This window comes from Notolepis coatsorum (assembly GCF_963971535.1).
Source record: "Notolepis coatsorum genome assembly, chromosome: 16".
Lineage (NCBI taxonomy): Eukaryota > Metazoa > Chordata > Actinopteri > Aulopiformes > Paralepididae > Notolepis > Notolepis coatsorum.
The window spans coordinates 50,663,548-50,678,777 of NC_140180.1; the positions used below are offsets into that span (position 1 = coordinate 50,663,548).

A 15,230-nucleotide genomic window follows, 5' to 3' on the forward strand; every position below is an offset into this window, starting at 1 on the left:
TGTGTGTGTGTGTGTGTGTGTGTCACAGTGTGTGTGTGCGTGTGTGTGTGTATGTGTGTGTGTGTGTGTGTGTGTGTGTGTGTGTGTATGTGTGTGTTTGTGGGTACGCCAGCGTCGGACAGTGTGAGAGAGAACGCTGCAGTCGGAAAGTAGGAAGGAAGAAATTTAAATCAATCAATTAATCTATCAATCAATCCGCGATTTTTCTTTTGTTCTAGATTGAGTCAAGACCCATCAATTACATCATCCAACATTGTTTAAAATACTAACACGTTCCCCTTGACAGAATCGCTTTATATTTAGTCGTTATGACGCTATCAACATATCCATTTGTTAAAGATTATTGTCCGCCATCTTGTTTTTTCCGACGGAGTGATCCGGCGGAGTGATGTGATTCGGTGGTGGGCGGGTCCTGGGACCAGGAGCGTGGATTATGAAGGATACATACGTGTAAATGGACTGTTTCAGCCAATCAGAATAGAGAAATTTGCATGCCGTTGTATAAACCTTTTTAAATCTTAGACAAACAAAACACTTTGCTTTCATGAAATATTGTAAGCAGTCATTTGAGGCTTCATAAAAGCAGCACAATGAACACATCTGTCAGTGCCGAGTCCGACCTCATCTTAAATAACAAACAGCATTGCTTGATGCGAGCCGGCTCTGATTCGACACAGAGCAGTGAGTGTGAAACCACCCTAATTGCAGAGAGAACATAATATTAACTAGAGTCCACTACCCGAGACACCTCCTTCATTTGTACCGCAGTTTGGGACCCAAATTGGAGCTATAAGCTTAAAAGCTTTTCCGTGCTTATTTGAGAAGGGTCCAGCTGCAGAGCCGGAGAGACAGACAACAGAGAGACAGACAGACAGACAGACAGATAGATAGACACTGTTCCACAGTGTGTGTGTGTGTGTGATTACTAGTCTCCTAGTAGAGACCCCCCCCCCCCCCCCCCCCGGCCCCCCCTCTGGACCACCTCCTAGTAGAGACCCCCCCCCCTCTGGACCACCTCCTAGTAGAGACTGTACGACCGGCTGCGATGAGCAGGCATGCGTTCTTCATGGGACGGGGGTGCACTACGTGCAAGCCCAGATAAGTACTCGCTATTTGCATATCAATAGCGCCGGTCGTATTTAACACACCTGACGACCGGCGCTATTGATATGCAAATAGCGAGTGCAATCCCAGTTGATTTCAGGAACGCACCACTGGCGATGAGGGGGAATTGCAACCACCGCAAGCAAAACTTAACCCTTTCACTGCAGTACACGGCTGTAACCAGAAAAGTCAAGTCATTAATCCTCATCTTCGTCTTCTTCCTAGAGAAGTCTCTACTAGGAGGTGGTCCAGGGGGGGGGGGGGGTCTCTACTAGGAGGTGGTCCAGAGGGGGGGGGGGGGGGGGGGGGGGGGCTGAGTCTCTACTAGGAGACTAGTAGTCACACACACGCACACACACACTCACACCAGCGTTTCCGTTAGCCGGTAATTACCGGTATTTGACTGGCAAAATATGTTGAAGTCCGAATATTTAAATATCTCCGGTCATAATGTCCGGTGAAAATAATTTCTCTAAGCACAATTTTATTATTTGAATTGTATTAAAATAGGCTCAAATTAAATAGCCTATGCGATGAACGAAACAATCATTACATGTTGCTTCACGCTGATAAAGCGCGGATGGCGCCGCTCGGATGTGAATCTTTTTTTCTTCCTTTTTTGAGCCTGTCTGGCCACCATAACGACAAACAGGTATATCAGGCCCGAGTGGAAAGTTTAATTATCCTGGCTGAGGTGCGACATTATATCCACATTTTCCAGTTCACTGATCCAGCCAGGGTTACCAGTGACACAGTTCATTCTCATGGAGTTCTACAGTATCGCGTTGGATCCATACACGTATCGATTTTTTCGAATGGTGATCAGGAATTGGAATATACCAGTTGGATACCATCTGATGTCAGGTAAGGACTCTATGTTATCAGTGTTAGGATAATCAGAGTAAGTTTGATGAAGTTATAAGCTGTTTTGTGAAATGTCTTCTTTCGTTTTCACTAAAAGTCCGAGAGGAAATCAACGAGGCGATTATCCGCGCGCGGCCGTAATGTGCTTGCGTGCACGTATAATATAAAAATATTGATCAGCGTTTATTTGAAAACGATTCATAAAAAGGCCGACGAATATCAACGTTGTGGAATATTCCACTAAAAGACGATTTTCATAGAATGCTCCAGAATGAGCTGTTTTTTTATATCAAAACGGGGGCTTTTCTAACTGCTCTGAAACGGAAACGACGCGATAAACAGCCTTGACAGCACTGACTGGAAAATAGTCTTTGATAATGCGATGGGCAGATTAGACACATAGCCATAATTTAAAACATAGATTAGGCGATATTAACGTTAACATTGGCGCCGATGGTGGCATTCAGCTGGTAAAAAGGAAAACCAGGCTGACCGGCATTTCTCGAATATGTCCGGGGATAGAAATCTTGCAGGACAAACAGACCGGCACGAATATGTTCTAACGGAAACGCTGACTCACACACACACACACACACACACACACACACACTGTGAAACAGTGTCTGTCAAATCAAATCAAATTTATTTATAAGGTCTGTCTGTCTGTCACTCTGCTGTCTGTCTCTCTGCTGTCTCTCTCAAAATAGTATAAGTGCTATCTTGGCCCTGAGAGCGTTGCTCTCCGGCTCTGCAGCTGGACCCTTCTCAAATCAGCACGAAAAAAGCTATAAGCTTATAAAACGATTTAATATGCTAAACTTAATTTTAAATTATTTAATTCACATTTGTTTATTTCATAAAGATTTTCCCGACATAATGCTACCTGCCCCGACCAGATCCGTGACTCTGTTGCGATACAGATGAATTATCTACTCAGAAAAGTATTATAAAGTGGCTATCTTTTATGCTGTAGTGTAGATCACTGCTGGTACGTGCGTGCAGAACCTTTATTTCAGCGGGGACTGTACGTATTTATTGACGTTACTGTACAATATATGTGTGTATTAAAAGACGGAGCTGTCTTTTATTGTAATATAATAATTATTAATATTAAAAATAAATGAAGAAAGGCATTCTTATTCCAGCATGCATTAATGACACCAACGGGCAACGGCAAAACAGTGGTTAATGGTCTTTATTAGTGTTTGCGGTGTCCAGGCAGCAATGGTCTTTTAGGAAGTTAAAAGATATAATATCCGACGTCACCATGTACAACACGCTTCCCTCGGCTTAGTCCACTTTTCCACATTTCATGGGGGTGGCCCATTACCGTATATGGTTAATCGGGGCGGTTCTGGTATGCAAATACTTAAAACAGTGCACGAGCTCCAGCTTAGGAGCAAGGTGATATTTATCAAGACAGGTGTGCGTAGGACCTGTGTAGGCACGTGTGATAAATCCCGTTTTTTTTGTGCGTGCACACATTCTAAATTCTGTGCTTAAGAACGAAAATAGAATACTTTCTAAGAGAACTTGATAAATGAGGGCCCAGGTTTCCGCGTTGCCAGGTACCCAGGGGTGAGGTATCTCTCAGGCCTTTCTGTGTGGAGTTTGCATGTTCTCCCTGTGCTCGCAAGGGTTTCCCCTAGGGCTGGGCGATATGGCAAAAAATAATATTGCGATAACGATATGATAATGTTATCATATTTCTCTATATCGATAATTATCGAAATTGTTATAAGTATACATTTTTTTTTTTTTTTTTTTTTTTAAACAACAGATGTATGTTTATTTTGCAGCAATTCTTTGTCGTTGCCGCCATCTTTAGTGTTACATCCCCTCACACTCCAGTTCTCAGGCTGCAGCTGGTTTAAAAGCGAAAGTAAACCGGCTTCTCTGCTGGCTGTGGCTCCAGGCGAGTTGAACAGTTCTGGCTCTGCTAGTTTATTTTCGATCTTTTGCTTTTGGCACTTTTTTGGTGGACAAACCACCGCACATGTGCACCGTGACTCGTGACTGGAGTCTAGCTCTGCTAGCACTAGTGATGCACGATATATCGGCCGCCGATATAATATCGGCCGATATGGCAATTTTTTTACAAATCGGTATCGGTCCGATATCAAGATAGGGCCGATATATATTAAAAAAAAAAGTAATTTTTACATGTGGCCTTAAATTGTTTCAAAATATCAGTAATTTCTGAAAATAAGTTACAAAAGTAAAAAAAAGTATGCGTTTTGGAAAATAGCTCTTTATTTGATTATCATAAAAAAGTGTTTTCTATACAGAGATATCGACATCGGTAAATATCGGTATCGGCCAGAACAGCAATATTAATATCGGTTATCGGTATCGGCCACAATTTTCACATCGGTGCATCACTAGCTAGCACACATAGCCTACTGTGTACAGACGGTTTCAAACTGTATTTTAAATTAGAAAGCAAACAAAATAAATGGACAAGAGAAAAATAAATCTCAATTTGGTCAATATTGTCATTTGGACAAGCAAAGCCATTACTTTAAGTTGCAGGCAAGAAAGACAAGTCTGTCCACTGTCTCTGGTTTTAAAACTGCCCTGTTGCAGGTAAAAAAAAAAAACGATATATCGCGATATTTATCGTTATCGTTATATCGCCCAGCCCTAGTTTCCCCCCCCGATAAGAGAAACCCAATGGAAAAACATGCACAACGTGCATGGCATGCATAACGCTGTTGCGTCCCTGACGAAGATGCCCCTATCTGCTCCCGGCTGCCCTTGGGGGGAAGGACGACGGGATGGGTCAAGTGCAGAGAATCAATCGCATTGGCGACCCAACAATTGCATGTGTGTGTGACTGTGTGTTCCTATGTGTGTGTGCCGCCTATCGCATGTGTGTCACTGCATGCCAAATAAAGACTTCTTCTTCTTCATTAAGTCCATCCTCACCTCCTCCATCACAGTATGGTATGCTGCAGCCACGGCCAAGGACAAAGGCAGGCTGCAGCGTGTCATCCACTCTGCTGAGAAGGTAGAGCCATATGAAATCCGTGTTCACGGAATCGGACGGAATCGCGGAATTGAGCAATAAAAACGGAATCAACTGTAAACGTGGAATATTGCAGAATTTGCCCTAATCTGGACTGAAATTCCGTGTTCGGGAGAACATGGAACGTTTGGTGTGACGCGAACATGACCGGGGACTAGGGCTGGGCGATATGGCCAAAAATGATATCGCGATATATTTTGGCTATATCGCGATACATATCGCGATATTTTTACATTTCCTCTAAATCACTTAAAAATGCTTGATTTAACCCTTTGATGCATACAGTCACGCCAATATGATGATTATAATAAGTCCCTGCAACATATGTTTGCATTATTAAACCATGAAGATGCTTTAAAAAATAATTTAATGAAAATGTACTAAGAGTAGTCTACTGACACACTAATAAAAAAAATTATTTACATCTAAGACAATTTATATAAAAACTCTTGGGTGCCTAAGACTTTTACACAGTACTGTGTTTTCTATCCACTTTAGCCAAACACACACACACACATATATATATGTATATATATACACACCCTACTGTGAGAAAATAATAATCACACACAAAGGTATAATGGCTTATAGCAGACTTAATGATTTTAGAATATTTCAGATAATGAAATTAAATGTTTATATCATCAACTATCCAGTTAGTATTTATACTGTCTGTAACGTTTGGCTACTTTAAATCATTGAATGTAGAGAGAGAGCGAGAGAGAGAGAGAGAGAGAGGGGGCGAGAATGAACAAGAGAGCCAGCCCCCCCCCCCCCCCCCCTCAGGGTTTGTTCTAGGTTCGCGTTTTGATCGTCTAAGCTGCCGTAGGTGATAACGTCACACTCGAATGTAAACAGGAAGAGATGGAGATGGAGACACACGGAGATGGAAATTGAATGATATACAGAAACGAATAACTAATAAATATGAAGTTATGTTTAAACTGCTGTTGTCAAGCGTTGTCAATATAACCCACCCCATTTCCTCACGAATGGAACTAGTCTTGTGGAGTCCGCTTTGACCGTTTACCAGGGTTAGCACTGCAGCTATCGCTAGTTAGCTTAGCATAATCCTAATGGATACCTTGGTTAGCAGCTACCGTTAGCTCATTGCTTGTGTCAATTAAATTACATGTTATTAAAGGTCCGCGCTGGTCTGTCTAATGAAATTACAACCGCAACATTATATCGCACTGTACAGCCCTGACTACACTAACGTTAGCCTATAGCTCCGCCATCCCTTCTCGAGGAAAGCACTGCGAGTGTCTCTCGGCCGCGGGCGGCGCCATATAAACTAAATACTCGATGTTCGCGATATAGTACAGTACTACATCTCGGGTAGAACAATCCGCGATACATCGAGTATACTCGATATATCGCCCACCCCTACCGGGGACTACAGCGTGTTACACACAACACACAAGACGCAGCAATTTCCAAGCGTCTAGCACTCTAGCTGCTTCAGTGTTAACGTTAATGTCGGAAGAAATTTCACACTAAGCCCTAAATTCAGATCAGCGCAGTATCCTAATGACTAGTATATGACCGGCGATAAGGTGTTTTGCAAATTCTGTCAACATCTGGTGCACCCATCTATTTGTTTAATGCAAATGATTGTCAGTACACACTGTCTTTTATAAACTAAACTAAAGGTGCCTAAATTATGCATTACTATATTTCATCTAGGGCTGACCTTCGAAGCTTTTTTTGGCAATCGAAGCTTCGGGGCCGAGCTTCGATTTTAATTCGAAGCTTCGGAAAAAAAAATATTAATATTTTTTTTAATTTTTTATCTTATGTTGTGGGACTTGTACAGCACTTTCGTAAACGTTGTTGTTTTTAAATGTGCTCTATAAATAAAGTGGGTTGGATTAATTAATTAAGTAGCCCCTTTCGTGACTGACGCATCCAACAAGGTTTCACTCGGCTGTGTGATTTAATTCAAGGTGGATCGCTGTTGTCGTTTGAACAACTTCAGATTTCATGGGAACTACCAATCCCCCAAATCAAGAATGTTTAAGATGAATGAAGTAAGATTTTGATTATTTGAAATATGGCCTGTGTAGACTAAACTATGCACAGAATTATGTCAGTCTACAAGGTCCGGATTCTACATGGTCCAGCAATGTAGACCTTGTAGACTCCACTACAGACCAATTATCAGTGAATGTTCATGCATTTTTAAGAAGGGCAACTTCCACAAAAAAACAAAGAACTCACCAAAACATCTCAGTAGCACCTTATCTAAATGTTATATTTCATATATGGAGATTCATATTTATTTATGTATTGCATGCATTTCTACATTTTATTTCCTATTTTGTTTATTCATCCCAGTATCTTTCTTTCTTATGTGTGGAATTCTACAAGGTGCGCGCACACACACACACACCTACACACACACCTACACACACACACACACTTACATTTAGTCATTTAGCTGACGCTTTTATCCAAAGCGACTTACAAGTTCTGTACGACAAGACAGCAAGAAGGGTACAACTCTATCAGCTGAGTAACAATGTTCATCAAAGTGTTGCGTATTACAGTGTAGGTTAGTTTATTAGGACAAGTGCATGACAGTAAGGTTAGTCACGGTTAGATTTTTTTTTTTTTTTTTTAATCATTTCAGATAATGGTTGAAGAAGTGAGTCTTTAGTCGACGGCGAAAGATTGGACGGGATTCGGCTGTCCTAACTGGGATGGGTAGTTCTCACACACACACACACACAAATCGAAGTAAAAAAAAAAAATTGGGATTTTTTTTTTTAAACTTCGATTTTTTTTAATGTTCGAAGCTTGTGCCATCGAATCGAACGTTCGAAGCTTCGAAGCATTTAAGACAGCCCTAATTTCATCACAATAGAATAGATATAGCTAGGTTACTTACATTGTGATAATGTCAGTAGTAGCTAGCTGTATCTATTGTTTGTTTACACTTGAAATGTGTATTTTTATTTTGTCACAATATTATTGGAAAAATATTGTGTAAAATTGAACTGTATTTCTGCGTTGCAGCACTTAAAAACATTAAATTTACTGTTATATCTTATTAAATTGTGGTCATTTATTCATCCCCACTTATTAGACACTATTTCTGATGGTAAAATGAGCGTACAAAGCAAAATACAGAATTCTGAAATATTAAAACGGAAAAAACGGAATTTGGAAAAAAAATTAAATGGAATTTGGAAAAAACAGAACCCTGAAGCGTGCAGGTACGATTGTGGCTGACCCCTACCACCCCAGTCACAACTAGAGTTGTTCCGATACCGATACCAGTATCTGAAATGCCTCCGATTTTGCCTAAAATGCTGGTATCGGCGAGTACCCTCTAATTCTGCGCTCCGATACCATATGACGTAATTTATTAACAACACGTGCGGTCTGCTGAGTGAGCATTATAAAACAAACGTGTTTTTAATCGACCGTGAATTAAAGTGTCAATACTGTTTGTCATTTTAACAGCAGATACTTTCTTAAATGCCATCGTCCCGAGAGAGGGGTGTTGACGGGGCGCTCTGATGGGTTCGCTTGCTGGTGTTATTAGCATTAGCTGAAGAGCTAACCGAAAAGCTAGTTTTAGCTTTAACATTACCTTGGCTAAAGTTGGGGCTATTCATAATCCAGCAATAATGGCTGCAGACCTGCAAGCAAAATACAGCAAGTTGGCACAGGAGTATTCCAAGGTAAATCACTTTTTCACCAGTAACGTTATAAGATAAGATAAGATAAGATATTCCTTTATTGATCCCCTTGGGGAAATTCAGGCATCATAGCAGCATGGGGGGGAGGGGGGGAGGGGTACAGGTAGTAAAACAACACATTATATTGTCTTGTTTCCATCTAACGTTAGCTCATGCTAACCTAGCTCACGCTAACGTGGTCACTGATCGACCTCTCGCACACAATTAATGACATGTTGCGGACAGCCATATCGGTGACAATGTTTAGCTTTTATTGCCAAATGATAAGAGTCTGAGGCGGAGTCTCAAAAGAGAATGTTGAATATTTATTGTGCAAAAATCACAACAGAGCCTCTACTACTAACTGAAGTTACCAGAGCATTCTGGAGTGCAACAACATATAACGTCCGTGCGGAATCAATGTCCCAACAACCATTCCGTGGGTGAACTCATTGAGATAGTTGTCAATTAATGATACTAATACTAATCTATACAATCACCTGTTGTTGAATAAATACCATTACTTTATAGTTATTACTAAAAAAACAGTATATATAACACAGTAGCTGTAAAAAAGAAAAGAAAAAATTTAAATGTATGCACTGGTATCGGATCAGTATCGGTATCGGCCGATACCCAAAGCTTAGGTATCGGAATCGGATCGGGAAGGAAAAAATGGTATCGGAACATCTCTAGTCACAACCTGTTTGAGACACTCCCCTCTGGCAGGAGGTTTCGGTCCATCAGGGCCAAAACGTCAGGCCACAAGAACAGTTTCTTTCTATCTGCAGTGAGCCTCATCAACAAGACTCGGGACCCTGACTGATTCTGATACTGTAATGCACTCACCGGCCTCCCGAAAAAACCACAGAATAACTCCAACTCATTCAAATCTCTGCAGCTAGGCTATTAACTAGAACCAAGAGGAGAGAGCACATCAGTCCAGTGTTAGCTACTCTGCAGCTAGGCTTAGAATATCCAAGAGGAGAGACCACACCAGCCCAGTGTTAGCTACTCTGCACTGGCTTCTGGTAACATTTATAATCGATTTCAAGGTCCTTATATACATACACAGCACTAAATGGAACAGGACCAAGCTACATTGCCGATTGTGCCTCCTAGAACATTACTATCATCTACTACTGGTTTATTGAAGGTTCCCAACCACAGCCAAAAGAAAACAGGATGCACCAACAAATTATGCACCAAAGCTATGGAACACCCTACATATGGACATTGGGGAGGCTAGATCTCTAAATATATATATTTTTTAAATGCTAAAAACGTACCTCTTCATAGCCTGTTAATACATTCTGCTGCTTGTACTCATTGCATCCAGACTGTGATTGTTGTCATTGCTGTACTGTAGATGATAACTATTGTATTGCACTGCACTATTGCATTATTTTACTCTGTCTATTCTATTTTACTAAACATTTTATTGCACTGCACTATTGCACTATGTTACTGTATTGTAGATGAGAACTATTTTATTGCACTGCACTATTTTACTGTGTATCATGATCAGTGATAATCAAACCGTAAACAAAGAGGCCTATTTAGATATTAGATCCTAATATAAAAAACGATGTGATTTAATGTGCTATGCCTTACCTTGACTTTATCTATTTTATGCTTTTTTATGTCTGCACTTTATACATTGCTCTTGATCTGCCAAAGTGCTGTGAAGCACTTTGAGCTGCAATTCCTGTATGAAAGGTGCTATACAAATAAAGTATATTATTATCATTATGGCATTTGTTTGCTTCATTAAAAGATGCAAATGTATAAGTGTTCTCTAGTGCCTTTTGTCCGCTTTAAGGTGGTGGTAAATTAAAGGTTGTGGTGTCGCAGCAAAGTGTTTCCCTGCACGCTGCCACGCGTGCATTTAGGAATCATTCCCCATCTGGGCTAAACCCCGGATCTCCTACAATCTTAAATCCGCTCCTGAGAGGTAGTCGAACATACAATTGTATAACACTCCTTTCACTCTATTCACCCAGGTCATGGTATAAAACGTAATAATGCATTAAAAGGGGGTGGAAACGACTTGAAGGAAGACAGATTAAAACACTGGACATTTTTCTACTGGATAATCTTAATCTTGAGAGGAATTCTCCACCGGTGGTTTAACCCATTGTTTGAGGGGGTAACCAATAATATGGATTGCATTGAGTAGTCGGAACTATGAATGAATGAAAACTTTATTTAACAGATTGCAGAATGGGTACAATACAGTACGGCTCAATACACACAATTGTTAAAGTGATGCAGACCAGAGAAAGACGTTTGTCTTGTTTACATCAGGGTCCCACATTTTCTATTCATAGTGACTAAGTGTACATACACAACCTTCTCGGAGAAGGTGTTTTGCTTGAATTGTACACACTGCTAGATAACTTTTGATCAGATAATATTTGTACAGTACATAGGCCTATATTATATGTTGCCAGTCTACTGTGAGGGGGGAATAATACATGCTATGCCTAATGAAACAAACGGGTGTTTCATTTTATACTGTAAATTTTGACATACACTTTGCCATCTCACTAAGAATGAATGGTTTTAAAGAGAGTCCGATAGACTAAGAATGAAAAATGAATCTTATAGTAGCTAAACAAAAAAAAATAGCTCGTATAGAAGCGCGGACAAAGCGATATGCTTATTATAATCGCCTAGCTGCGTACGCGAAAGAGAATAAATGTGCCAAAATAACACATGTTTAAAAACGGGATAGGCATAGGCTGTGAACAAATATCAACCTTTAAACTCCCACCAAACAAAATGTGGTCAAAGTTGTAACAGTCATTGATAAAGACAAGAGTAAGAGAGAAAGAGAGAGCACACTATGAATTGAAAATGGGTGACCCTGGTGTAAACAAGACAAACGTCTTTCTCTGGTCTGCATCCCCGTAACAATTGTGTAATTGAGCCGTACTATATTGTACCCATTTTGCAATCTGTTAAATAAAGTTTTCATTCATTCATTCACAGTGTGGCCCGAGTCATCCCCACGTGTTTGACACGAGTGACTCGGGTTTCCCAGTCGCACGGAAATACCCTGCCTCCCCCAATCCACCAGCCCAGTAGCCCACCCATTTAAATTTACTAGAAACTTACCAGATGGCACAAAATGGAGAACCGTTTCCTCGTCCATGTTCACGTTTTCAGGTCAAGCGCCTGTCCCACAGGTCCCCATCATCATCATCATCAAAACTCTTATTTACCGTTTCACTTCAGCTCTGCTCCTTATCACACACCAGTAGCCCCCTCACACTCAGAGGTAAGAAGAGCACCTCCCTCCCTGCCCCTCCTCCAGGCAGCAGCACATGGCAGTGAGGAGGAAGGGGGAGGGAGGGAGAAAGCACGAGAGGGAGGGTTCACAGTTACAGTCTTTATGCGCATAAACTGGGACGCAAAGCTGCGCTTACATATCAAGTTGAGTACTCGAGAGAGTCTCAAGTCTCGGCTCTGTTGTACACGTGACATGAATGAATGAAAACTTGATTTAACAGATTGCAGAATGGGTACAATACAGTACGGCTCCGCTCAACACACACAATTGTTAAGGGGTTGCAGATGCAGACCAGAGAAAGACGTTTGTCTTGTTTACATCAGGGTCCCCCATTTTCAATTCATAGTGAGATATACCTTTGTGTGCGTGCGTTTTCGCTCATACTGCCCCCCCCCCACAATATCTATATTTTCTTCAATTAAAATTTCGTAGATTTTTTTTTTAATCAGTTGTGCAAGTAAATTTGGGTGAGTTGTTTCTATATACAATTCACTTATGACAAGTCATAATGCTGCGCGAGTCTCGGAACGTGCATACTGCGTAGTATGTGTGTGAGAGAGAGAGAGAGAGATCGCGCTATTTATTATCTACAATGTATAAAACAACAGCCTAGAGGCTTTTAAATACAGACAGACAGACAGATATTTCACAGACACCAAGCAATCTCAGGCTATGGTTACACTGGGTGTTTTTGTTTTGTTGCTGAATGAATACATTTGCTGTCCCCAGGGCCGGACTGGGGAAATAATTCATACCGGGAGATATAGCGCGAAATATAGCCCCAATCAGGCCACTTTTTAAGCGGGGGGTCCCCCACCCGGAAAAATTTTGTTACAAAGACAGCATTCTGGTGAATTTTAGTGCATGTGAATCACAAACTAATGAGCCAACAATTGCTTAGTACAATGTACTCTTATGAACCTCAAATAAAACTGTTGTGGCACTAGCAATGCTACTCTCTCCACCTTCAAAAAGAAAAAAGCAAGCGCACAACATATTTTTCTATTTACTATTATAATACAGTTAACCACTCTCTCCACCTATTCAAACAGAGCAAGAGCACAATACCATATTCACTTTACTGATGCACTACCCATCAACAGTTAAAATAGCCCTTTACACAAACATTAAATAACAGACCTTTCATTGCAATACTATAATAACAGTAGCCACTGCCAGAATAGTGACACATGTATCGCGTGTGGTGAGCACACGCATGCATGCACAACGAAGACAGAAGATTGCGTTGTCTCAATCATTTTAACTATAAAATGAGCTCAAAGTATGAGCTCACTGACTGAAATGTCCAACAAAAAGCATCAATTGTCAAATAATATTGATCGCATTAACTAGACTAGATGTTTTTGAGGAAATTAGAAAGAGAACAACAACTTAACCCTTGTGTCTGATCAGATATTTCTTTTTTTGATAACTTTACAGTGATTATGTTTGTAGCCAATGTGGCAAAGGTGTGTAATCTTTGAATTATCTTTGAATTATTTTGACTTTCTCTTTATCTGCCATTCCATTCGCCGCCTCCGCTGTCAATCAGTTGTATCGCCTGGTCCCGCCTCCACCAATCACAAGCAGCAGCACGGCTCCATTTCTGTGTGTGATCCGCGTGAGGGAGAGAGAGAGATAGTTCTCCAACTCTGTCGCAGACAGTGAAATCCTGGTTGTTCCCCACTCACCTAGGTTATCTAACTATCGCGCCGCGCCGCCGCCACAACTAGAAACAATGGCCTGGCAAAAAAAAAAAAAAAAAAAAAAAAAAAATTATCTGTGCAGGCCAGGCCACCGGGAAAACTCCCGGTGCTCCCGATGGCCAGTCCGGGCCTGGCTGTCCCTGTTAAATAGAAATGCCGTTTTGGCAGGAAAACGTGTTGCCCTAGCGGGAATGCTGAAAAGGTGTTTTACTTGCCAAAACTCGCCGACAACGTGTCATGTAATCTGCGCGGAGCCGTTGTTGCTCAACGCCGATGCGCAGTAGATACCGACATCTGCGTGCCCTCACCAACGTCCGGTGACGACAGAGCTGTCCCAAATAGCTGCAGCTACCATGTGTTGTCAAGTTATTGTTATAAGGACCCCAGTCCAAGCTACAACAGTCTGCATTCCCTTAACAATTGTTTGTATTGAGCTGTATTGTATTGTACCCATTCTGCAATATGTTAAATAAAGTTTACATCCATTCATTCTGCTAGCATTAACGATTGCATGAGCAGCTGGCTAACGTGAGCTAACGTTAGCTATCAGACCCTGTTAGCTCAGAGCTCCTCTTTCAATCTTAACAAGCATTAAACAAAATGGCCCAGTCATCTATTCACCTTTGTTTAATACACGAGGCGTTGTCTAATGTTATCTAGCTAGCTACTGATAGCTCCTGATATCATCAGTTTGGTGCTGGCTGGCTAACTAACGTGAGCTAACGTTAGCTGCTAGCCACAATGCTATACTGTTATACTGGCATATTCCATTCACGTTAGCATGTAGCTAACAACATCAGAGATCTTTTTGTGAGACTAAACTATCCGCTCTTGGTGGTCAATTGTGTTGATGTTAGTTTTGTTTCATCAACAAATGAGAGGCAGAACACACAGTGAATGTATCCGTTTTGTTTATTGCACTTTTATTGCACTTTCTTTGCTGAAAAATAAGTGCTACATTGGCTAAATAGCTCACGGAGGCATTTAAAGATGGCGGCTTGTTGATTTTTTTGGCAGGAAGTGTATTGGCACATTCAAGTTCTGATTGGTTGAAAATTGCCTTCATGTTCGCCACCTACTGCCACCTACTGCTTTGGCATTGTACTACATCACTGTGCTCAGGAGGCAAAACGAATGTGCTCAGGTTGCAAAACAAATGTCTAACTCGGCTGCCACTACGTTGCGACCTGGAAAGCGAAACTCATTTTGAAAACGAAACGAAAAACACCCTGTGTGTAACCGACGCCTCAGTCACACAGACACATTGTTCACAGTTTCACACCAAACTAGGGAGGGGTGCTATCTGTAGCCTATTTGAGCACACCTGAAGACTGGGCTGTTGTTGGTATGCAAAGACAGCTGTGGTCGGTATAGTACTTAGCGCCGGGTGCTCACCTGCCCACTTGACTTTGCATGACAATGGCTCAGAGATGGACAAGCAGCCGTTTTCCGTCTGGTCCTATCACGTCGTGTCACCGTTTATTATCGTGCAGGGGACAATAACTGCATTCTGAAAACATGCCGGGGACATGTTCCCGGTGTCCCCC

At 41.3% G+C, this 15,230-nt stretch overlaps 1 protein-coding gene across 1 annotated transcript in view; it reads right to left on the reverse strand.

The window, feature by feature from the left end:
* Positions 1 to 11,940, reverse strand: part of LOC311242602 (solute carrier family 4 member 11-like) — a 121,683-nt gene extending 109,743 nt beyond the window's left edge. Inside the window, exon 1 of the mRNA XM_084331584.1 lies at positions 11,803 to 11,940. Within this exon, the coding sequence (XP_084187710.1) occupies positions 11,803 to 11,839 (37 nt within the window). The 5' untranslated portion in view covers positions 11,840 to 11,940. The remainder of the gene's footprint in view (positions 1 to 11,802) is intronic.
* Positions 11,941 to 15,230: the final 3,290 nt, after the last annotated feature.